This window comes from Perca fluviatilis, chromosome 1 (assembly GCF_010015445.1).
Source record: "Perca fluviatilis chromosome 1, GENO_Pfluv_1.0, whole genome shotgun sequence".
Classification (NCBI taxonomy): Eukaryota; Metazoa; Chordata; class Actinopteri; order Perciformes; family Percidae; genus Perca; species Perca fluviatilis.
Window position 1 is genome coordinate 6034007 of NC_053112.1, and position 24661 is coordinate 6058667.

The window sequence follows — 24661 nt, forward strand, 5'->3', positions numbered from 1 at the left end:
TACTTATTTATGAACTTAACTGTCAGTGTTTTCTTCAGCTCGCGTACATACATACATACATTCATACATACATATATACGTACATACATACATACATTCATACATACATATATACGTACATACATACATACATTCATACATACATATATACGTACATACATACATACATACATACATTCATACATACATATATACATACATACATACATATACATACATACATACATACATACATACATACATACATACACACATACATACATATACATATACATACATACATACATACAGTACAGACCAAAAGTTTGGACACACCTTCTCATTCAGTGTTTTTCTTTATTTTCATGACTATTTACATTGTAGATTCTCACTGAAGGCATCAAAACTATGAATGAACACATATGGAATTATGTACTTAACAAAAAAGTGTGAAATAACTGAAAACATGTCTTATATTTTAGATTCTTCAAAGTAGCCACCCTTTGCTTTTTGATAACTCTGCAAACCCTTGGTGTTCTCTCAATGAGCTTCAGGAGGTAGTCACCTGAAATGGTTTTACCTTCACAGGTGTGCTTTGTCAGGGTTCATTAGTGGAAGTTTTTACCTTATTAATAAAAAGCAAAGGGTGGCTACTTTGAGGAATCTAAAATATAAGACATGTTTCCAGTTATTTCACACTTTTTTGTTAAGTACATAATTCCATATGTGTTCATTCATTGTTTTGATGCCTTCAGTGAGAATCTACAATGTAAATAGTCATGAAAATAAAAAGGAAACGCATTGAATGAGAAGGTGTGTCCAAACTTTTGGCCTGTACTGTACATACATACACATACACACACACACAGGACCGGAGGAGAGGTAGTGATATTGTGTGTGTGTGTGTGTGTGTGTGTGTGTGTGTGTGTGTGTGTGTGTGTGTGTGTGTGTGTGTGTGTGTGTGTGTGTGTGTGTGTGTGTGTGTGTTGCTCAAGGCTGCAACGTTCATTATAACCACAACAACAACATCCCGATGATTCAGGTTTTTGGTCTTGTTGTGACCCTTTATAGTAAATCAGTGTGTGAGTCAGCACAGGTAGAGTTTAGAGAGACTAAATATATGTGCGCCTGCTCTACCCACTGAGCCAACCCGGCCACGGCACAGGTAGAGTTTACCGGAGTTACAACAGTTCCTTTTGAAAGAATGATGTTTCTTTCTCAAATTCAGAGGTGTCAAGTAACAAAGTACAAATACTTTGTTACCTTACTTAAGTAGAAATTTGGGGTATCTATACTTTACTGGAGTAATTATTTTACAGCAGACTTTTTACTTCTACTCCTTACATTTTCACGCAATTATCTGTACTTTCTACTCCTTACATTTTAAAAATAGACTCGTTACTCCTATTTCAGTTCGCCTTGTTTTCATCCCGGCTTGTCATCATTCAAAAACACACACACACAAAAAAAACCTATCCAGATAAATCACTCCATCCGGAGACAGTGAATGTGATTGTGGTTGGATGAGAAGTATAAACATATACCATTCTGACACCCTATTGATTTGTACACCTGCACAGACCCGGTGCTAATACGGCACCGGTGCCTTAACGACCGTTATCTACCGGACCAAATAGCAACTCGGATTTCGGTGCCTTATTTAGATGGCACTTACATGCCTGCGCTTCTCTCTGATGCTCCGAAAACAGACGTTAGAGGGAACTGAAACATCGCTGCACGGGACGCTAGTTACAGTAACACTCCACTCGACAGCAGGTAACGTTAGCCTACCGTTAGCTAGTTAACACTACACTTGACAGCAGGTAACGTTAGCCTACCGTTAGCTAGTTAACGCTACACCTGACAGCAGGTAACGTTAGCCTACCGTTAGCTAGTTAACACTACACTTGACAGCAGGTAACGTTAGCCTACCGTTAGCTAGTTAACACTACACTCGACAGCAGGTAACGTTAGCCTACCGTTAGCTAGTTAACACTACACTTGACAGCAGGTAACGTTAGCCTACCGTTAGCTAGTTAACACTACACTTGACAGCAGGTAACGGTTAGCCTACCGTTAGCTAGTTAACACTACACTCGACAGCAGGTAACGTTAGCCTACCGTTAGCTAGTTAACACTACACTTGACAGCAGGTAACATTAGCCTACCGTTAGCTAGCAGCTGGAGTAAACACGGTTAAAATGCTGACAGCTAAACGGTGTAAAAGTGTGTCTGTATTTCACTGGAGAGGATTCTAACACTAGACTGTAGCTGCCGTTGTGTGAAAAACAACACAGACTCAGCCTGAAATAAGGTATTTTAATAAGTTATTACATTTTTAATAAATCATTTAAGACGCTCCAGCTGATCCAGAATGCTGCAGCACGTGTTCTGACGAGAACTAAGAGAAGAGATCATATTTCTCCTGTATTAGCTTCTCTGCATTGGCTTCCTGTGAAATCTAGGATCGAATTTAAAATCCTCCTCCTGACTTACAAAGCTCTAAATGGTCAAGCACCATCATACCTAGAAGAGCTCTTAGTACCTTATTGTCCCACTAGGGCACTGCGCTCCCGGAATGCGGGGCTACTCGTGGTTCCTAGAGTCTCTGGAAGTAGACTGGGGGCCAGGGCCTTCAGCTATCAGGCTCCGCTTCTGTGGAACCAGCTCCCAGTCTGGGTTCGAGGGGCAGACACCGTCGCCACATTTAAGAGTAAACTGAAAACTCTCCTCTTTGACAAAGCTTATAGTTAGGGAGTGAGGAGTTGCAGCGTCCACCTAACCCGGCCCACCTGCTTCTCCTCGTAGTTAGTTATGCTATTACAATTCTAGACTGCAGGGGAGGCTGTTTCCTTCCTATGACACACTGAGCTGCTCTCTCTTCTCTACTTGTTACTTCTGTATGCATCCTGTCCCAGAATTGCTTGTTACTAATCTAGCTCTGGGGAGTTTACTCCCCGGAGTCCTTATGTTTCTTCTTGCAATTCCCGCGGGCCGCCGCGGCCCCTGCTGCGTCCGCTGCATCCACCCATGCTCTGCAGCGCCACGCTACATCCAACGCGCTCCTGCTCTGATGTTCCTATGCACAGAGTAGTCTGGATCCGTTATAGGGGACTGCACTACTCAGTATGACACGATGTGCCCTGCTATGACATGAACTTCCACGATAACCTTGACGTCACTGTGACCTTTAATGTGACTATTATCGCCACTGTTCATCACACCCCCCAACCCGCCCGTCAGACACCGCTACCAAGAGTCTGGGTCTGCCGAGGTTTCTTCCTAAAAGGGAGTTTTTCCTCGCCACTGTCGCGATAGCCACTGCTAATGCTTGCTCTTGATGGAATTACTGTAATTGTTGGGGTTTTGGAAATTATAGAGTGTGGTCTAGACCTACTCTATCTGTAAAGTGTCTCGAGATAACTTTTGTTATGATTTGATACTATAAATAAATTGAAATTGAAATTGAAATTTAATTGAATTTTGACCCTGTGGCCTTAGCAATACACAAGCCGTTCTTTAATGTCGCCTTGTGCTCCTTCATCAACTTTTTATTGTTTTATATTTTTGAACAGACAAATACAATTGAACAAGGTGCTCCTTTTAAAAAAAAAAAAAAAAAAAAAAAAAAAAAAAAAAAAAAAAAAAAAAAAAAAAAGAGAAAAAAAAAAAAAAAAAAAAAAAAAAAAAAAAGAAAGAGAGAAAAAAAAAGAGAGAAGAGATGTGTCACCCTTTTCAGCCCTTCTGAGTTTGCATGTATGACTTTAATATAACATTATTATAGTCATTATGGCCTTTAGAAAAATGTTTTTTTGTGGAGGTGGGGTTTTGTCCTTAATGGCATTTTTTCCCCTTACATTACTTTCACTTTTATACTTTAAGTAGTTTTGAAACCCTAGTATCTGTACTTCTACTTGAGTAATGAATGTGAATACTTTCGACACCTCTGGTCAAATTATTTATTATTATAACTCTAAAAAGTGTTCAGGTGTCACATAAACCTCCCTGTTGTCAGCTTTGTGACGATGCATTTTCCAGCCGATCCAAGAAGCTTTTTAAAGCCTTTTTGTTTTTTGCTTTAAGAAGGAGAAGTTTCTCACCAATTAATCCTTTAGATTATATTATCAACACATCTGGAGATACGTGGTTTTCACTGGACAGGAAGGGGATGAACAACTGTCAGACTAAAGTAGTGGAGTAAAAAGTACTATATGTACCTCTGAGATGTAGAGGAGTACAAGTAGAAAGTAGCCCAACATGGACATACTCAAGTAATCACATTACTTGAGTAAATTTACTTTAGGTGCAATTCCTGTTGCTCCGTGTGTGTGTGTGTGTGTGTGTGTGTTGTGTGTGTGTGTGTGTGTGTGTGTGTGTTTGTGTTTGTGTGTGTTGTGTGTGTGTGTTTGTGTTTTGTGTGTGTGTGTGTTTGTGTTTGTGTGTTTTGTGTGTGTGTGTGTGTGTGTTGTTGTGTGTGTGTGTGTGTGTGTGTGTTTGTGTGTGTGTGTTGTGTTGCTCAAGGCTGCATCGTTCATTATAACTAGAACAACAACATCCCGATGATTCAGGTTTTTGGGCTTGTTCTGACCCTTTATAGTAAATCAGTGTGTGAGTCAGCACAGGTAGAGTTTAGAGACTAAATATATGTGCGGGGGGGATGTGTGTGTGTGTGTGTGTGTGTGTGTGTGTTGTTGTGTGTGTGTGTGTGTGTGTGTGTGTGTGTGTGTGTGTGTGTGTGTGTGTGTTCGCCGTGTATGTGTGCGCGTATTTGGTCTGAAGACGTGGTAAACGCGCCTCGCGGTCTTTCTGTCAGCCAGTCGGTGGATCAGCGCGCGTGAAGAAGCAGCTTCAGGTCTGTATCACACACTAGTGTGTGTGTGTATGTAGGCTATGTGTGTGTGTGTGTGTGTGTGTGTGTGTGTGTGTTTTTGTGTGTTGTTATTGTGTTTTTTTTTGTGTGTGTGTGTGTGTGTGTGTGTGTGTGTGTGTGTGTGTGTGTGTGTGTGTGTGTGTGTGTGTGTGTGTGTGTGTGTGTGTGTGTGTGTGTGTGTGTGCACGCGCCCTCGCGTGTGTGAGTGTGTGTGTGTGTGCAGGGAGTGAGAGTGAGTGTGTGCGTGAGGTGTGTGTGTGTGTGTGTGTGTGTGTGTGTGTGTGTTCGCCGTGTGTGTGTGCGCGTGTCAGGTCTGAAGACGTGGTGAACGCGCCTCGCGGTCTCTCTGTCAGCCAGTCGGTGGATCAGCGCGCGTGAAGGATCAGCTTCAGGTCTGTATCACACACTATGATCTCCTTTTATTTCTTATTCCCGCTCACAATTCAGACGGACACAACGTCACTTTATCTCTTAAATGACGTCATTTAACGGAATCATTTACCGGGATCCTGTGTGACGTCAGCTGGAGAGGATCTTTAATCTGATTTGAGACATCTCTCTCATTACATGGAGATCTCAGCCTGGAAACTTTCTCCTCTTCGGAGCTCCAACCCTTTCTCTCCTGCAGTCTGCTAATGTCTTCATTTACTCAGTTACAGGAGGAGGATTAGTTATTCACATTAACACATATTTAATACCAAAGCGCGTGGACATCATTGATTTTCTGAGGATTGAAGTGTATGTGTGTGTGTGTGTGTGTGTGTGTTCAGATTCAGATATTTAATATCAAAGCGCATGGACATAATTTATTTTCTGAGGATTGCAGAGTGTGTGTGTGTGTGTGTGTGTGTGTGTGTCTGTGTGTGTGTGTGTGTGTGTGTGTGTGTGTGTGCAATAGAGTCCGGATCGGGCTGAGTTTTTCTGTCCGAGCCCGGCCCGAGCCCGACACAGTTAAAATCTGATTTTTTTTTTTTGTCATACTAATGACCCATGTGTAGGCTACGTGTGTTTGTGTGGAAAGCTTTTATTAAACAGCTGTAGGAAGGCATTCAGAAATGTCAACAGATGAGAGCATCAGCGCACACGGGGCAACAAGCGCGCGTTAATCAGCTGTTAAAATATTAAGTGTGTTAATCTCTCTTGATCGCTTCGTTTCCGACCGTGGTCAGAGAACCAGGAGACCTCCAGGGCCGACGTTATCACGTGAATAACGTCGGGGTTAAAATCACGTCTCTGGTGAGACAATGAATGAGCTTGGCTTTCAGTCGGACACCACACACACTGGGTACAAAACTTAAACTTATTCCACCAACTCTGCATCTACAACACGTCTGCTTCCTCTTTCTCTATCTCTCTTCTGGCCACTTTCCACACTGTGTTTGTGTATGTGTGTGTGTTTGTGTGTGTGTGTGTGTGTGTGTGTGTGTGTGTGTGTGTGTGTGTGTGTGTGTGTGTGTGTGTGTGTGTGTGTGTGTGTGTGTGTGTGAGTCGTGTATGTGTGGTGACATTTTGGACAAATTATCATTAAATGTAGGAATTACAAATGGCATAAACTGGATTTTGTAGAGTTCTAATACAGTTAGAGATGAATATTATGTGTTAAACATCAGACGAGTCAGTGGAAGACTTCACTGCGATGATAGCAGAGTTGTCTGACTGACTGACGTCGTTTTAAATTTATATTAAAAGTAACTGCAGTTCTATTTTATTGCTTTTGTATATTAAATCATTACATTTTGGTGTCTTTATTGACGCTAAAAGTCTCTTTTACAGTGCCATATCTGCTGCATTCCATACAGACGCTGAAGGGAGATTTTTGCGTTGTATCTGACGCTGAGAGACACTGACCAAGCATCTGTATTGGGAGTGAGAACCGGTTGGAAAGAACAGCAAATTCTCCTACAAGAAGCTGGAAATGTTTTGCTTAAAAATGACTGAAAATGATGAATCTATTATCAAAATAGTTTTAGGATTAAAATTTTGACCGGTCCCTGCAGCGCTACAGTTTTTATAAGCTATCGATTAATGGAGAAAATAATCAGGAGGACTTTTACACTGTGGTATTAGTACTTTTACTTTGTGAATCCCTCCAGCTCTGTTGTCCTTTGATCAGCGGTGATATCTGATTCAGCCGCACGGTGCAGTTTGGTAAAAAGCTCTTTTGTCGGTGAAGTTAAAGAGTTTTTCAGAAGTGAGAGCTGGGACGCAACATTCCTCAACCTGCGGACAAATCTAACAAGTAGACTACACAAACGCTGTAACCTGGCAACGCCATCAGCAGAACTATGAAAATTATGCATCAAAAACATTTCTGAAGTTACACGGAGCTGCCCAATCTCCTAACAAGGGTGTGTGTGTGTGTATCACAGCCTGATATATTGTAGAAACACATCAGTGAGTCACACTGTTGTTCCTTCATCACCATGAACACACACACACACACACACACACACACCATCCCGCTAAATTAGCTCATACTCACTAGAGCGCCAAATGTGGATTAATCCGCCGCTGAAAACAAATACACTATGCTTTTTAATGGCAACCTTTGAGACAGTGTGACTGGCGTAAAACGCCCACATGAATCTTTGTTCAAGCAGCATATTAAGACTCATATTAATGTTTCTAGTGGCGCCGTCCTCTAGTGGAAGTAGTAGTTATGACGTGTGCAAAGCAGGAAGTAAGGTGAGGAAGTATAAGAGCGCCAAATGTCCTGGTAAGGAGGCAGGTTGGGGCGTTGGATGGGTCAAACAGGACTTTGACCCAAGAGAACAGGGTTTGTGTCCGGTTTGAACATCCTCCACAATCACTGCTGGTGAAAACAAACATTTCCTCCTGTCACTCCTTCACATTAAAAGCATCCAACTTGTGAAACACACAGGGAGCTTTTATTGTGAAGCAGCCACAGGAAACACAATGTGCTCTTAATGAAATACAACTTCTGTGTAAACCAGCTTTTCTGTTCAGTGTTTGGTGTTCAAGTCACTGTTTACTCAGGCCTTGTGTTCAACAACTGGTTTATTTTACAGTTTTTATTTTACAATCACATATTTACAGATTTATTTTAGGGCTGCACAATTAATGGCAATTTTATCGAAATCGCAATATGGACTAGTGCAATATCTAAATCGCAAGGGGGCACAATATTTGTTAAAGGCAAAATATGTGTCTAACCATTCGAAAATAGTATTGTATTGTGGTGCTGCAGAGACGCCCCGGCCTACAAATCATATCCTACAGACTAAAGAAAAAAATCTCTGTGTGGTTCAGATCCTTGCAAAAAAAAAAAATCACACTTCAATCTTTTTTTTGTTTTCATATTTTTCAATGAAAATGAGAATAATGATACAAAAATGATCATTCCCTTCAATATCATGAATCATATCGCAATCTTCAGTCAAAATAATCACAATTAGATATTTTCCTAATATCGTGCAGCCCTAATTTCTTTGACTCATAAACCATCTTACAGTATTCACAAAACAAATAACAATGGCCAAAGTGACCATTAATTAACACTTTCCAAACAAATTAGAAACGTCCAATAACTTTTTATACCCGGTATAATAACGGCACATGCTGTGTTCTGTAGACACTATGGGATGTAATAGGCCTTACTCTTTAATATAGCTTAATGACATAATGAAATATTCAGCAATATATTTTCTGTGGCTGCAAATTACATGTGTGCACAATTACCCAATTCCCTTTAGAAACATTAGTTAGTGATTTCTTGGAAGTGAAAAAAACATTTATAGGGTTAACAGAGATTTAAATAGATATGGTCTGATGCAGAGTTAGAGATTAATGCATCAAATTAATGTGTTGACTTCTGTATTTAACGGGACACGTAATAATCAATCAAGTGTGAAGATCGAGCACCACACTAAACAGATTCTGTAGAATATAAGATGCAAACTATATGTAAATATGTTCCCCTGAAATAAAATAAATCAATACACAAAACAAGATCAGTGATTAGTTTACTCTGACAGGAGAGATGATCAGAGGGGCAGAGTTTTTACCATCATCATTAAGTCTAGGACTAAATAATGGGAAGAGTTTCTCAGTGAAGGAGCAGCCAGTAAAGGAGTAGATAAGAGCTGCAGCATCTACGTCATAAAAGGAGACCAGACCCTCCTCATAATCCACAAACACCCCCACCTTCTGAGGAGGAGACTTCAGAGAGAGAAGGACTGAAGGGTTAGCAGCAGCGTAGTACTCATTTCCATTTCTCAACACTATAGTCCAGTAACCATCCTCAGGGCTCAGTGTGATGTTTCCCTTCCTGTCGATCGACTCTCTGGCCACTCCTAAATCCCATTCAGTCTTTCTTTTAACTTGAACCTCAAAGTAAAATCTGCCTGAAGAGAAACTCTGCTTTCCTAAAACAAAAGCACAATAAGAAAATCTCTCTGGGTTGTCTGGGAGATTCTTCCTCACATCACCAAGACGTACTTGTTTCTTACCACGAGACAGGATGAGTTGAGGATGTGCTGTTTTAGGATCAAGACTCAAATCCACTGCATACTGCTGGACCCTCTTCAGCTCAGACTCAGGGAGCAACTTCTTCATCTCTTTACTGAGTGTCTCCTCCAGCTGAGCCACAGCTTTCACCACAGTACCCTCATATGATTGACGGACGTTGACCTCTGTCCAGTCCTTGGTGGGTGGAGGTTGTTGGATGTTTAGGGACTGGACACTCTGGAGAAGATGGAGGTGGTCTTCAGAGTGTGAGAGCTGCTCCACCTCAGTGCTTCTCTTCATCAGCTCAGAGATTTCCTGTTCCAGCTCTTTGATGAAAGCTTCGGCCTGTTTTTCTGTTGTTTTCTGCTTCTCTTTGATCGTGTTGATGAGCTCATTCAGGCCTCTCTCAACAGACTCCTTCAGAGAAGTGAAGACCTGAACACCTTCTGCTATCTCTCTGTCTGCCTCTTCCTCACTGAGGTCGACTGAGTGTTTGATCTCCTGAATCTTCAGTCGTCTCTTCTGGATCATCTGATGAATTTCAGCCTCTGTCTTCCCCAGCTCTGCCTTCTTTTCTTCATGTCCTTCTTTCAGAGGAACAACATCATGCATCTTGTGGTCTAAAACAGTGCAGAGCATGCAGACACATGTCTGGTCGGTCTTACAGAACAGCTCCAGAGGTTTATCGTGCTTTGTACACATCCTGCCTTCCAGGTTCTCCACAGGGTCGATCAGCTGATGTCTTTTCAGACCTGACATTATCAGATGAGGCTCCAGGTGAGTCTCACAGTAGGAGACCAGACACACCAGGCAGGACTTCAGGGCCTTCAGTTTGGTTCCAGTGCAGACGTCACAGGGAACTTCTCCTGGTTTGGACACTTGTTGCTCTGAGCTGCTGCTGCTGGCTTTCTGTTGAGCTGACTGTCTGAACTGAGCAACCATCCCAGAGATGAAAGTATTGATGAGCAGCTCAGGTTTTGTGTTGAAAACCTTTTTACACATCGGACACAGGTACTGGTCATTAGTATTCCAGTGTTCATTGATGCAGTTTTTGCAGAAGTTGTGACCACATGATGTGGTGACAGGATCAGTGAACACATCCAGACAGATGGAGCACAGAAACTGATCTTCAGATTTCAGATAGTTTTCAGCAGTCATATCTACACAAAGGGTTAAAGAAAATACAAAGAATTTATTCATAGTCTTTTTGTTTTTTAAAGAAGTGTGATTTCTGCTATTTTAAATATATTAACTTGCTCCTATAGCTGTTAGCCACTACAACCATTTAATCTTTGCTGACAAGCTGAAGCTCGCAGAATAGGTCCAGACCTTTTTGTGTAGACGTTTAAATAACAGCCATAGACTGTTAAAATGATGGACGGAGCTTCCGGGCCTGAAAAGTGAAGCCAAAGCTGAAAGCTGCAGTCTATCTAATTTCCGACTCCACTGGCTTCAAAAAGAATTACATTTTCATAATGAGTTTATGGTCTCAATCGCTAGTTTTCAAGTTTTCTTCAACACAGCATGATTTTCAGTTAGTAAATGATGGTCCCATTTATTTTAAAACAGACAATAAGCAGGGGATGATTTAGGACCTGTCAATCAGGACAGAGGCTTAGCAATGCTAACTATGCTAACACTGGGGACATTAAAATAGACCTCAACTTGTTATTGGGGTGTTGCCTATGTTTTCATCTTAAACTTTGACCCTCTCACTGTGTGTTTTCACAAAGTTAATTGGAACATTTTGGACAGCTAAAAATGTCTTGTTTTTCTGCCAACCAGGCTAGCGTTAGGGAAAGTTTGCAGATTGTCTGTGCTACCGTACGTGCACATCAATATTGGCAGGTCCACAATAAGAGTGTAGCAACTCCAGACCACATGGTGGTGGTAATGCGTCTCTAAGTCATGACTTTTCACCTGCAGTGAGGTTATAATAATTTCTTTGGTTAATGTGTTAACACCATAGATTGTTAATATTAATGGACAGAGCACGTGTGACATCACCCATTGGTTTGTGGAGATCTGCTATGAGTCGTCGAGTTTGCCGTTACGGGCGCAGCCATCTTGGTTGCGGATGTGAGGATTTTAGACGAGAGGGAGGAGAGAGGGAGGAGCCATAGACTGTTGGGCGCTATCTGTGATGTTAGCTGAGAGTTGGCAACACTGCTTACACTCTACGTTACGTTACACACTTTCACTGGAAATCTGGATGCAACTGCTGCTGAAAGCCTACATAATTCGAGGTAAGATTTAGCTTCGCTAGGTTTTAAATATATCTTTGTCCCATAGTTATATCACATATAAAGACAGGCCGTGAACTGTCAATCACATGATAGCCACGCCCTAAAACACCCCTTGCTTTATTGCCAATATAATAACCATAATTCAAAAAATTAACATCACTCTGTATTGCAGAAGACTAAAAACTAGCAATTGAGACCATAAAGTCATTATGGAAATGTTCACTGAGGTAATAAATCAAGGGAGAAGTGGGTCACTTTCTCACAGACTTCTACAGCACATTCTGCTTCGTCTTTTTCAGCTCACTTCTTTCGGTGGCTTGAATCCGAAATGTTTCCATATCAGAGGCACAGTTTTTTGTTTTTTTTTGAGACTACCTCTGCCCTATATCATCTCATCAGCCCCCAAAAAACCTTCTAGTAAACAACCAAGATGTGCCATTCCCCATCCCACCGCTACTGAAATGTTATCTCCTATCACGGCCTTCAGACACTCTAGTTTATTCATTAGTAAACAAACATTATGTTGATCACTTTGTAGTCTACAGTAAATGAAGCTTCATCATACTGAAGCTAATGTTAGCCTCCAAATAAATGTAGCAAGCTTAAGCTACAGCAACATGGGAAAAGTCTGTTTGGCGGTGATCCTCAGCAGTTTTATTTCAGACTTCAGCAGAAAGCTCAGCTATGCTTGAGCTTAAGAAATGCTATGGGAAATCTAGCTTGTGTGGCTACTTAACACTTGCACATACAGTACTTCACTTGCAAATGTGAAGTATTTATGTACTGTATGTGCAAGTGAAGTATATATGTACAGTATGTTTGTGCAAGTGAAGTATATATGTACTGTATGTATGTGCAAGTCTTTAGTACCAGTATATACTGTATTTATGTGCAATGAAAGTACATACAGTATGTTCTGCATGTGCAAGTGTTTAGTACCAGTATAGAGTATATGTGTGTGCAAGTGAAGTATTTAATTCTGGCCTAAGCAGCTTCTCATATAGTTACGCTACTGCCCAACACTGCTTGCAATAAAAGTTAGATTTAGTGTCATAACACTGTAGGCACAGGTTGCTAATGTGAGCTACTTTTTAATTTGCCAGAAGGTCAGAGTGATAAATACTAATTCAAGTGGTTAGCATAAAATGGATGGTGGGATGGTGAGAAACAAACTTTCGGTTCCTCTGCATGTCTAGCATATGTGAAGAAATTGACAATAAAGCTAACTTGACTTGACTTGAAAAAATATATATAATTAAAGCTGCGAGCAGCAATGGACGGGCCCTCGCGCCTCTGCGCGCATCGGGGTTACCGGCGGACGCCGCTCCTTGCGACCGTGCATTCGCGCGGCACTCAGACGCCGCAAACCGTCACCAATGAAAAGGGAACTCCCCGCCGAGATCAACGATAGCTCACACAAGACTGTACGTCATACGGTTCATTAGCTGTGAAAGGGGCGTGGCTAAAGCATAGGGGGCGGGTCCAACCATCACCAATTAAAGATGAAGCCTCTGCTGAGATGAATGATGCCTCACATAAGACTCTACCTTAAATGGGTCAGCATGTATGAAAGGGGCGTGGCTTAAACATAGGGGGCGGGTCAAACCATCACCAATGAAGAATGAAGTCTCTGCTGAGTTCAATGACACCTCACACAAGACTCTACCTTAAACGGTTCAAATGTTATGAAAGGGGGCGTGGTCTACAGTATCACACGTAGACCACACATTCTGAGTTTCATGCAAATCGGATGATGTTTGTCATATAAGGCAGATTTCCTGTTGCCAGCGGGGGGCGCTATGACCAAAAGTCAATTTTGGCCTGTAGGTGTCCTCAGGCCTGGACCCTGGAAATTTTGGGCAGATACGACAACGTACACTCAAGTTACAACAACTTCTTTGTTCATCGCTAAACACTCAAAATGGCCGCCACGCCACGCCCACACCGTCTGACGAAAAGTTTTTCTTTTAATAACTTTTCATCGTTAAGGTGTTGGGATGGTACAGACCAAGTTTGAAGTTGATCGGATCAAATCTCTAGGAGGAGTTCGTTAAAGTACGACATGTGGAAATGGCCAAAATCGCACTAATTTCGAACTTTCAGTTCAAAATGGCGGACTTCCTGTTGGGTTTAGGGTATGGCTCTAATGAAGTTTTCTGTACGTCTTGACATGATACATATGTGTACCAAGTTTCGTGAGTCTACGTTAAACGCACTGCAGGGGCTCAATTTTCTTAACTTTCTAGGGGGTGCTAGCGAGCCATTTTTGTGCGCCTATTCCCGAAACCCTTAAAATACGTAAATTTTCACCAGACTTGATGCGACCGCCAAATTTGGTGAGTTTTTGAATATATTAAGCCCCTCAAAAAGCCAATTCATTTGACGGGAAAATAATAGAAACAATAATAGAAGAATAATTCCTTCAGTTTCAATAGGGCCTTCGCCGCTGTCGGCGCTCGGGCCCTAACAATAATACAAACCACAGAGATTCAGTTCCAAGTTCCTAAAGTCCTGAGAACTGACTCAGAGAGACTGTTTAAAGCTGTTAAAGTGGGCTACTGTATAGTGGGCCTGTAGACAAACAGCCATAGTTATATTGTTACCAATTTCACAAGAAATGAAAAGAGAGGAACTTGCTGCCTGAGTAGAGCTGAAGTTTAGTGTTAATCCTGGTTGTAGAAAGTGTAAATGTGATCAGCTGTACTCACCAGTGTTTGGCAGAGACTCTGCTGTGTTGTTGAGAAAGACCTGATGAAGTCAGTTTGAGTTTTCTTTCAGAGAGAAACGGACTTGTCTCGACTGCAGCGTGGCTGACACTCTGATAAACTTAACTTTCATTTCTGGAGTGTGACGTTGAAGCTCTAGGTTCAAGGTTTTTTATTGGTCATGTGCAAACAACATTTACACAAGTAGTTGTAGCAATAAACGACTTAGGCCTCAGGCTCCTCCTACAATGCTCAGTAAATGACTAAAAGAAAAACACACAAGTAAAAGCAAATCTTTGAATCTAAGACAAATAATTGTGCAACTTAAGATCTAGGGCTAAAAACCTCTTTTACTGCAGCTCTGTTATTAGGTTTTGTTTCTTCCGTTTGATTTACCCGGTATGGAGCAAAGGTGGAGCTATAAACAGGTTATTCTGGCTGTTGAAACTTTACGGTGCCTCAGCTTGATGAAAGAGATGATGATCCAAATGAGATGCAAAGTTTATTCTTGACTTTTGAAACAGTATTTAACTAAACTATCTCACAGCCACACAGTCCTTCATCAGCTGTCTTCCTCAGTTGGAGTTGTGTTTATTTCTTATTCAATTTCTTGACCATGTTTGTTTAAAGTTAAGACTGGAAGTTCATTCTTGACTTTTGGAAACAGCAGTTGGCAAATGTAACCAACGTCACTAACATTTAGTAGCTGTTCTGGGCGTTTTTGTTTACATCACTTGATTTCCTCCAGCAGAATCTCTACTTAAAGAACTTTTACAGGGATCAAAGTGTCAGGGCTCCTGCACACTGGCTGCGTGGCGTGAGCGTGGCGTTTCTGTTGTGTGTCGGCTGCGTGGTGTTTTCTATGTCTTTGCACACCAGAAACATGTCTGACGCTGGGCTGCTGCTGCTGCTAGCCTTGTCTGTACACGGCCGTTTCCCATTGATAAAATTAAATAATCGCGTGTTCTTTAACTTTATTTTGTCAATATTTTTGTGTTTGTACATTTGTTTGCACATATTTCAATATATATTTTTATGTTTCAATTCTTTTTGCTGAGATAATAAAGTCCATGTCATTGTTTTATCAGAATCCAAATTACATTTATATCGGCATTTATGTCCAAACCTAGAGACTTCAGATCAAAAGAATCATTTATTAATATGTATTTGTGTCTAAATGATATATAAACATCTTTTTGTATTCTATTTTGCCTGGAAACGCTTCCAACACGCTTGCGTGTCACGGAAAAAAATAGGCGTCGGTCTTATTTCTAGCATGCACAAGCCGTGCCTGAGACGTGCATGTCATGCAGGCAGTGTGCACGCTCTAACCTGTTAACATGGGAGCCGAAATAAAAACGGACACGCCACACAGGCCGTGTGCAGGAGCCCTAATCTTCTTTTCATTTCCCTAACCCTTTCCCTGCAGACTCCTGAACATGTTGACCTGATCCAGAATGGACGCCCCGACCAACAGCAGCTTGGCTCTGCCAGACTACTTCCTCGCCAGTGACGGTCTGGACTACGAGATTCCCGTGGACGAGATCCCTGACACCACGCAGGGCCGGGCCTTCTTCGCGGCCACCATTGTCATCGCCTTGGTCCTGGTGGTCATCATGTTGGTCTGCGGAGTGGGAAACTGTCTGTTCATCGCCAGCCTCGCTCGCTACAAGCAGCTGCGCAACCTGACCAACCTGCTGATCGCCAACCTGGCCGTGTCCGACGTGCTGGTGGCGGCCGTGTGCTGCCCGTTCCTGATGGACTACTACGTGGTGAAGCAGCTGTCGTGGGATCACGGCTTGCTGCTCTGCGCCGCCACCAACTACCTTCGCACCGTCTCTCTCTACGTGTCCACCAACGCGCTGCTCGCCATCGCCGTGGACAGGTGAGTCCACTTTGATGAAGTTTAATCTTTCAGGGTTTTTAGTAGGGATGCAGCGAATCCAGATTCTTGGGGTTCGGCCGAATACCAAATCCACCGGTTAAGATCCTACTTCCATCCTCAGTCCATTAACATGGTAAACACATGAATGAAGTAAACAACGTCCACAGCAGTGTATTTTCCGTACCTGAAGTTGCTGCATTCTGGCTGCTGTCTGGAGATTCCTTCGTGCATAACTCGTATTCTTTCAGATGTTGTAACAGCGGCCATGTTGTGTATAGTTTAGGGTCTTCGCCACCACCAGACCAATCAGCATTGAACAGATTGAACATGTAGCTGGACTTAAATGGCCTTCTTTTGACTGAAAGTTCTGCCAAACAACAACTTGTTCTGCTCACCAGTTCCATGTCCACTTTCTCACAGCCTGCTGCATTGAATGCTCCACCTACGTAAACACCCTTCCGTAATCAACGGCGCCATCGTTACAGCGTGGTGCGCCTAGTGCAAGTGTAGGGTTCAGTTCGGTGGAAAAAAATTCTAAGGTTCGGCAGAAACCGAACCCCGTCAAAAAGCCCAATATTTGTCCGAATCCTGGATTCGGTGCATCCCTAGTTTTTAGTCCTAACTTCACGCAGCAGATGGTTTGTTTAGTCCAGTTCAGACAAAAGATTTGCGTTGAGACGAGTTGAAAGTTGCAACTACCTGCAAGTTTCTACTAAAACTTCTTGAAATGCGCCTGTCTGCAACGGTCTGAAACCTGCTAGTTTACACCAGTGAGACGAGATGGTGTATTGCGGCTGTAAGCAGTCCAACAAAGTGCTGCCGCGAGGGACTAAACTCTGAGAGATAAACACAACGTGACGCGCTCAAGATTGTATTTGCAATGATTTATTCCTTCACACGTAAAATACTACTAGCACTGCAGTTACCAAATGTAAAGTTACCTTGTGAGTAGAAATAATTGCGTTAGTGCGGCAGTCAACAGAAAGTGTGTCGCTCCCAGGCTCACCCCCCCCCGTCTCTGTCAACGCCCAAAAAACCAACAGGTGAAGCAAACTAATATGTTATCACTTCACTATCACGCTCAAACCGCGATGAAAATGCCCACCACCTGCAATATAAGTGCACAATATAACAATCAAATAACAGGAATGAGACCATAAACAACATACAATATGTGGCTCCTACATGGTGTATCATCTCCATAGCAACGCCTCTCTGTACTTCCTTCCTAACTTTCCGACTTTCTGTTTTTTTTTGTAGCCGGATATATCATTTGTTGTGTCTAAATATGAATGAGTATAGTAAAACTTGATAGTCGCATTTCTAGTGGCAAATCTGATTCTCTGCTTTGTTCTAAAGCCGCTCTCTTCAGTCACTCCCTCGCTCGCTCCACCACGTACCGTGCTCACGGGTAGGCGTTCAGCATTTCAGTTGCCGCTGACAGACTCAGATTATTATTCTTAGTGTCTGACAACATTATGGAAAGGATCCCTACAGAGATAGACCTGCTTGTTAACCCTCCTGTTGCCCTTGGGTCAAATTTGGCCCCTTTTTAAAAGTTTCTATATCAGAAATATGGGTAACATGGATCGTTCCATACAACGTTCTTCACAAGTAAAATTAAAGATCAGTTTAAGTTTCTTTCATTACCTTTTGGGAGATGTATTCAATATTATAGCATATTTCTGCTTTTTAAACTCAAATATGAGGTTTATTGACCATGAATTCCAAGAATAAGTGAGAAACTAGTGTTTATAATTTGGTGTTAGTGGTGTATATATTCTGGTGGAAAAAAAGCTTTAAAAACTTCAGAAAAAGCATGGCAACGTGACAAAAAGTGATAATCAGACAAACATAGCGACAAAAAAGGAACAGAAATATAAAAAAAGCGACAAAAACATCAGAAAAACAACAACTGAAACTAAACAAAAAGTGACAAAAATGTCTAAAAAAGTGCCGGAAGCCTAGAAAAAAAATGCAAAGAAATGTTGAAATGTTTTTTAGCTGGGAAGACAACACAAGGGTTAAAGAGTAACATGTCATTTAGCTGACGCTTTTATCCAAAGAGACTTCCAATTGAAGTGCTTTCAACCTTGAAGGTGCAAACTCCAGACAACAAGTAGTAAGTGCAAGAACATTAGCTTTAAAACGACAAAGAGCCAGATGAAAGTGCAGCTTCAAGAAATATATATATATATATATATATATATATATATATATATATATATATATATTTTTTTCTTTATCCGAGGTGTAGTTGGAAGAGATGTGGTTTTAGCCTTCGGCGGAAGATGTGTAGGCTTTAGGCCGTCCTGATGTCAATAGGGAGCTCATTCCACCATTTAGGAGCCAGGACAGCAAACAGTCAGGATTTTGTGTGAGGGGGAAGCAAGCAGGTTGGCTGATGCAGAGCGGAGTGGGCGGGTTGGGGTATAGGATTTGACCATGTCCATGATCCTTTTTGTTTAACACGAAACAGGCTCGAAATCACCATCACCAAACCCACCAGACTCCATGTACGTAAATAAATAACTCACTCCAAGCCACAGCTAAAACCAGCAATGGAGTACCTGACAGTTTGCACTTTCAGTGCATTTTCAAATTGAAGCTCACAGACAAAGCACTGGCTAAACACTATTGGATATCTTGGATCGTTGGCAACACTAAACGTGTGGCACAATCGGTGAATATCGTCTTTATATATACAGTAGCAGTGGAGTAGTCTAATGTATTGTAGTGGATGTACTGTAATGTATATGGGCCAGAGTCTGCATTTGGGGGAAGGGGGGGGCATATCATAGTGGGGGGTCTGGGTGTCCTTCCCCAGGGAAGTTTGGAGCATCAACGACTTCATTTCCTGTATTCTGATAAACTTTTATTCACCAATTTACGGTGGGAATCCCTTTATTTAGCCTATGTGAAGAAGAAAAACACAGATGACAATTCAAAATATATAAAAAATATAATGGAAAGTATGTTGTTGCGTGTCATTGGGCATTTTTAAGTGGGTATATGGAAATCCTGGAGGTTTCTTAGTGGGTATACTGCGTATACCTGCGTATCACGTAGACTACACCACTGTACAGTAGGTCTCTCTATAAATGTATTTAGGTTAGAGCAACAATCCTTTCAACACATTGGTTACGTTCCACCTCTGTTTTCTTCTATTCCTCCCTTGATGTTCTCCATTTCTGCTTTCATTCCTTTCATTGCTTCATTCTTTGTTCTTTCATCTTTTCTCTTCCCTTTCATCCTCTTACATCTTCCCCCATTACACACACTCCTCGGTTTCTCCTGCATGCTCGAGACGCCCCGCTGGGCACGGATCACGTTAGCAACATGTGTGTGTGTGTGTGTGTGTGTGTGTGTGTGTGTGTGTGTGTGTGTGTGTGTGTGTGTGTGTGTGTGTGTGTGTGTGTGTTTTTTTTTTTTTTTTTTTTTTTTTTTGTTTGTGTGTGTGTGTTGTGTGTGTGTGTGTGTGTGTGTGTGTGTGTGTGTGTGAGAAGTGCCGAGGGTCATGTTCTGGTTCGTTTATGATAACCAGAAACAACAGAAAACGTGCCTCTCTCTTCTCGGCTACACGTAATGCTGCAGGGCTTCTCTACAGCAGGGAACTGGACACAAACATAAACCAGGTCTCAGTCTGTTCAACGCATTCTCACTCCCATCTCGTCAAAATACGGACGCTTAGTCAGGTACCTTTGGCGTTTGTTATTGATGCAAAAAGTCTCCTTTAGCGTCTTATTTAGACGCGCTTCATCGGGATCCTTGGCGTCACTATTTACAAAGACAGACTGGTGAGAAAGGCCAATAACGTTGTATGTGACTACACACACACCCTGGCATCTCATTTTAAACTACTGCCTAGTAGTTTCATCATTAGTACATAATTTCTGCCCACCCCTTCTGACCAAGAACAGATCCAAATTCTCTTTTGTACCACAAACCATAAAAGCCTAGCCTAGAAATCTAGACGCACCCTAGAGGCAGCAAATGTAATTTGCAGCCAGGGTCAGTCTAGCAACTCTCGTCTCGTTGGCTTGCGAGCTGGAAAAAACAAACTCTAGTCAGGTCAATGACATTGTGTATAGAGTCGGTGGGCGGGGCTTAACATAATGATGGCAGAGTTGCGACGGTTCTGCGTGAATTCCCTGCTACTTGAAAACAAAGAAGATGGCTGCTGCTGCTGCTGGCGAACAGCGGTCTTTGAAATCGTTGCTCTGCCTGGTTGTAGCGCTATCCTATTGCGTGCAGAGGCGAATTTGAAAGACAACCGTTGATCCCGCCCCTCAGATTGAGCCCTGACCAATGGGGAGTTCCCAGCCCTAACATCTGGATGTGGGGCTGGCTTGTCAGGCTAATAAAAGCCTTAAATCAGTCAAAATAAGCTAGATGTCCAACTGGCGTGGTCATACCCAAGGGTGTATAGTGTAGTGTAGTGTGTGATGTGTGTCTATGTCTGTCAGTGTCTGATGTAGAGACTATGTGTTTGTATCATATGTCTGATGTCATGTCATGAAGTGCATTGCGACTGTGCCGCAAACCCAACTGCCCCACGGGGGACAATAAAGTTATCTACTACTACTACTACTACTACTACTACTACTACTACGACATTTGACGCTCTCCGGACTCGGGTCTAGCCCTTTGGCGTCCTATTTAAGCACCGGCCCCTAACATAAAGACATCACTGCTTACCTCGCTCATTTGCAGCTACAATTAGGGTAATTTAGGCTTTTCATGTGGTGTCACTACTTGGCGAACAAAGGAGGTTGACTTTCTTGGAATAATGCGTCCTCACTCCTAAATCAGAATCATGCTTCTTGTTCTTCCCATTGTCGATGTAACCACAGGTGGATTAAATGGAAAGATTACACTAGGCATACTGCGTTTTTTTGGGGGGGGCCCCTCCAAATGGATATTTGGTGAATAATCAATATGACTTCTTCAGGTGGGGAACCACACCGCCTTCCTACTCCCCCTCTGCACAGTCCGTAGTGGATAGTTGCGGCCGGTAATAGAGGCCGGCTTGTGGCTTTTAAAGTGCCATAGAGAAAGCCCCTCTCTGTTGTTTCTCTCTTCTTCTTTTTTTTCCCTGCTTTTGTGCACCCGAAAGCATCCCAGAAAAGCGGTTGTTTAAGCATACATATGGAACCGGAAACACATTTTCCCCGCAATCAAGAGTGAATGTACACTTAATAATGCTGGGTTATAAAATAACCCAACTGTTGATCATCTATGGGACAGAACCCGTGCTGGGCTGGAGTGACCGAAGAGCTCGGTTAACCCAATTCAACCCAAATGCTGAGTTAATTCATTTGACCCAACTTAGGGATTCAAATGAACTCTGTTGCTGGGTTAAATATTACCCATTCACTAGTTATTTTCTCATTTGCCTTGATTTTGTAATTAATATTAATGGTATATTATATAAATATTGTGTAATTTATCATACACTTCCCATAATCATACAACAAAATGTGTACTTTACTTTTTATTTGAAGAGAAATAAAATAATATATATTTATCAAATCAAATCTGACTCTCTGTTACTGGGTATTATTAGTTGTTCAAAGGTTCTCATTTATTACAGAATTGTTTAAAGCATTTAAATAAAGTTTTGTTTTGGAGTTTGTAACATTCCAAAATCTTAACTTTGACTGAAAGATTTTCATTTTCACTGCAAATGCAATCGGTGTCATTAACTATATACTATTAATAATCGGCATCGGCCCTGAAAAAACAGTATCGGTCATAAACAGACCAAACTATAAGCACGTTAACTCTCTTACTACGACAATAAATTACTATAAACACAGAGAAACAGGAAACGTAGCGCTCGCTCCACATCGAACACATCTCAGAACAAATCTCAGGACTCTTGAGGATGATCTGAGCGGACATGATTTACATTCCTCTACAATAAAAGCTGCTTCTGGGCTTCCCCTCGGCTTCTGAACTGAATCCATCATGTGGCTGACGCTCTCGCTTTAGGACCAGCAGCCCCTCATGTTCCATTAATCGCGGCTGACGTGACATCCCCTAATAGCTTCTGCTAGGGAGGAAAGACGGATAACGTCTGTGTGTATCCGGAACGGTTGGAGTTGTTCCAGTTTTCCCCGTGAAGTCTGTAAGCGTGGCGGAGACGTCCGATTGTGTCCTTAAACTCTGGATGAAGGGTACAACATGTCTGCAGGTGATTAACAGCACAATCCATCACGTTAAATCTAACTAACAAGGCTCGTTGCAGTTTTTCTGATTCCAACTTGAGGCTCCAGATGTTCTCGAACTCTTACAAACATGCCTCAAGTTAAAGTTAAAAACAGCCCTAAATCAAATGAAGCACCAGCATAATCATTATCATCCTCTAAAATACTACATCTTCCACAAATATATATTCATATCTAATGATACGGCCTGGTGACATTTGTTAGAAACAAACATAGTGCGTGGAAAACGCGTGGTTGTGGCTCAGGTGGTAAGAGTAGTCACCTACTGATCGGAAGGTTGCTTGGTTTGTTGGTGTGTGTGTGAGAATGGGGGGGTGTTTATTGCGCATACCCCTACACCCATCGATCATGTGGCGCATATGTGTGTGTGTACCTGTGATATGAAATGTAATATACTACTTGTTTTTTTACTCATTGAGCGATGTTTCAAATTTTAAAATGTTGTATTTCTATTTGTGCTTTTTGTGGGACTGCAGATGTAAATGAGCCTGAGGCTAACTCTGCTGCAATGCATCAAATGGTCACATTTATGTTTTAATTGCACATTGTCCCTTACAAATAAAATTGAATTGAATTGATTCGATCCCTGGCCCTGCAGTTCCACGCCAAAGTGTCCTTGGGCAAGACACTGCACCCCCGAATTGCTCCCGATGCTGCGCATCAGGGTGTAAATGTGTGTGGATGTTTGTCTGATGGCACTTTGTACGGCAGCCTCGGCCACACAGTGTATGACTGTGTGTGAATGGTGAATGGTTCCTGTGCTACTGTATGTTAAAGCGCTTTGAGTAGTCGTTGTCACTGCCCGATGTGAGTCGAGAGCAGGTGTGAGTTGCGCATGCGACAAGTAGCCTACAAGATGCTAACGAGAGACTCCTGTAATGTCACTACAGTAAAAATGGACCAACATATTGAAGTTGGTTCACTGCTTGCTACAAGTTAGCAATCAAACACAACCAAGGCTGTCACTTGAATGGCTTTTTGAGCTAACGTTAGCAATCAAACAACCATAGATAGCTAAAACGTTCTTGAAATGATTTCCATTATTATTCCGTTATTGTTTGTAAAGAGAAAAGTTTATTATTTTATAGATTTCACAAATTTCAGTAAGCTAGTTATACCGTAGACCGTTTAAATCTGAGCATGTGCGACTCACATCGGGCAGTACAGTCGTTAAGACTAGAAAAGCGCTGTATAAATACAGTCCATTCACATTTACATAAAGCCCAGTCTTTAAAGTCTCGCTTGCAGGATTCAATTTTTCAATTCAATTTTATTTATAGTATCAAATCATAACAAGAGTTATCTCGAGACACAGGCTTTGTCCTGGAAACGTACTTCCGTTGATCCAGACCGCTCTAAACACAGACCTTCTCTTCCTGTCTGCAGGTACATGGCGATCCTCTACCCTCTGAAGCCTCGTATGAAGTTCCAGACGGCGTACTGCGTGACCCTGGCGGTCTGGATCGTCCCCGTCTTCATCTCCATCCCGTCTGCCTACATGGCGTCCGAGATGACGTACCCGCCGCACGTGGAGGGCCGCCCCCACAAGACCTTCTGCGCTCAGATCTGGCCGGTGGACCAGCAGGTTTACTACCGCTCCTACTTCCTGCTCATCTTCGCTCTGGAGTTCGTGGGCCCCGTGACCGTCATGGCCGTCTGCTACGTCCAGATCTCCAGGGAGCTGTGGTTCAAAGACGTCCCGGGTTTCCAGACGGAGCAGATCCGGGCGAGGCTCCAGAGGCGTCGGAGGACGGTGATCGTGCTGATCCTGGTGCTGGTGGCCTACGTGCTGTGCTGGGCGCCGTACTACGCTTTCGCCCTGCTGCGGGACTTCTACCCAACGCTCATCTCCAGGGACAGGAACTCCCTGGTGGTCTTCTACATCATCGAGTGCGTAGCCATGAGCAACGGGGTCATCAACACCCTCTGCTTCATGAGCGTCCGAAGCAACACCAAGCGCATGAAGAAGCCGGGCAAGTTTCTGCTGAGGCTGGTGACTTTCGTGGCCTCCAAGTCAGTGGACGACGGGGAGGCGCGGACCTCGTCTCTCCGAGTGACCGAGGACACACAGGGAGCTCGGCTACGGTAGAAAGGTCAAACGATCTGATGGTTCAACCAGCACGCCGGATTAGAGCTGTTATCAGGCCTTAAAAGTTAGGCCCGAGCCCGACAGGATTCGGCCCGAGCCCGACAAGTACATTTTGATCGACAGCTTTTTAAAAAGCCCAAACCCGTTTACAGCCCGACGTTATTCAAATGTGCGCACGCACACACACAAT

General features: G+C 42.5%; 2 protein-coding genes across 2 annotated transcripts; one reads left to right on the forward strand and one right to left on the reverse strand.

Moving 5' to 3' along the window:
• The first annotated feature begins 5204 nt into the window (after nt 1-5204).
• prokr1a (prokineticin receptor 1a) lies at nt 5205-24583 on the forward strand. The gene is made up of 3 exons (XM_039808449.1): nt 5205-5241; nt 15697-16152; nt 23769-24583. Exons 2-3 carry the CDS (start codon nt 15725-15727, stop codon nt 24469-24471), a joined length of 1131 nt encoding a protein of 376 aa, XP_039664383.1. The 5' UTR covers nt 5205-5241; nt 15697-15724; the 3' UTR covers nt 24472-24583.
• LOC120563841 (E3 ubiquitin-protein ligase TRIM21-like) lies at nt 8220-14383 on the reverse strand. Its single transcript, XM_039808274.1, has 2 exons — nt 14271-14383; nt 8220-10476 (listed from the first exon to the last, which is right to left on the reverse strand). Exon 2 carries the CDS (start codon nt 10472-10474, stop codon nt 8828-8830), a length of 1647 nt encoding a protein of 548 aa, XP_039664208.1. The 5' UTR covers nt 10475-10476; nt 14271-14383; the 3' UTR covers nt 8220-8827.
• Nucleotides 24584-24661: the final 78 nt, after the last annotated feature.

Bases quoted from the DNA above. Each gene is read 5' to 3' on its own strand.
- LOC120563841 (XM_039808274.1), bottom strand. From the start codon at position 10,474: ATGACTGCTGAAAACTATCTGAAATCTGAAGATCAGTTTCTGTGCTCC.
- prokr1a (XM_039808449.1), top strand. From the start codon at position 15,725: ATGGACGCCCCGACCAACAGCAGCTTGGCTCTGCCAGACTACTTCCTC. The intron at 16,153-23,768 runs GTGAGTCCACTT...TCCTGTCTGCAG, and splicing joins CTCGCCATCGCCGTGGACAG to GTACATGGCGATCCTCTACC.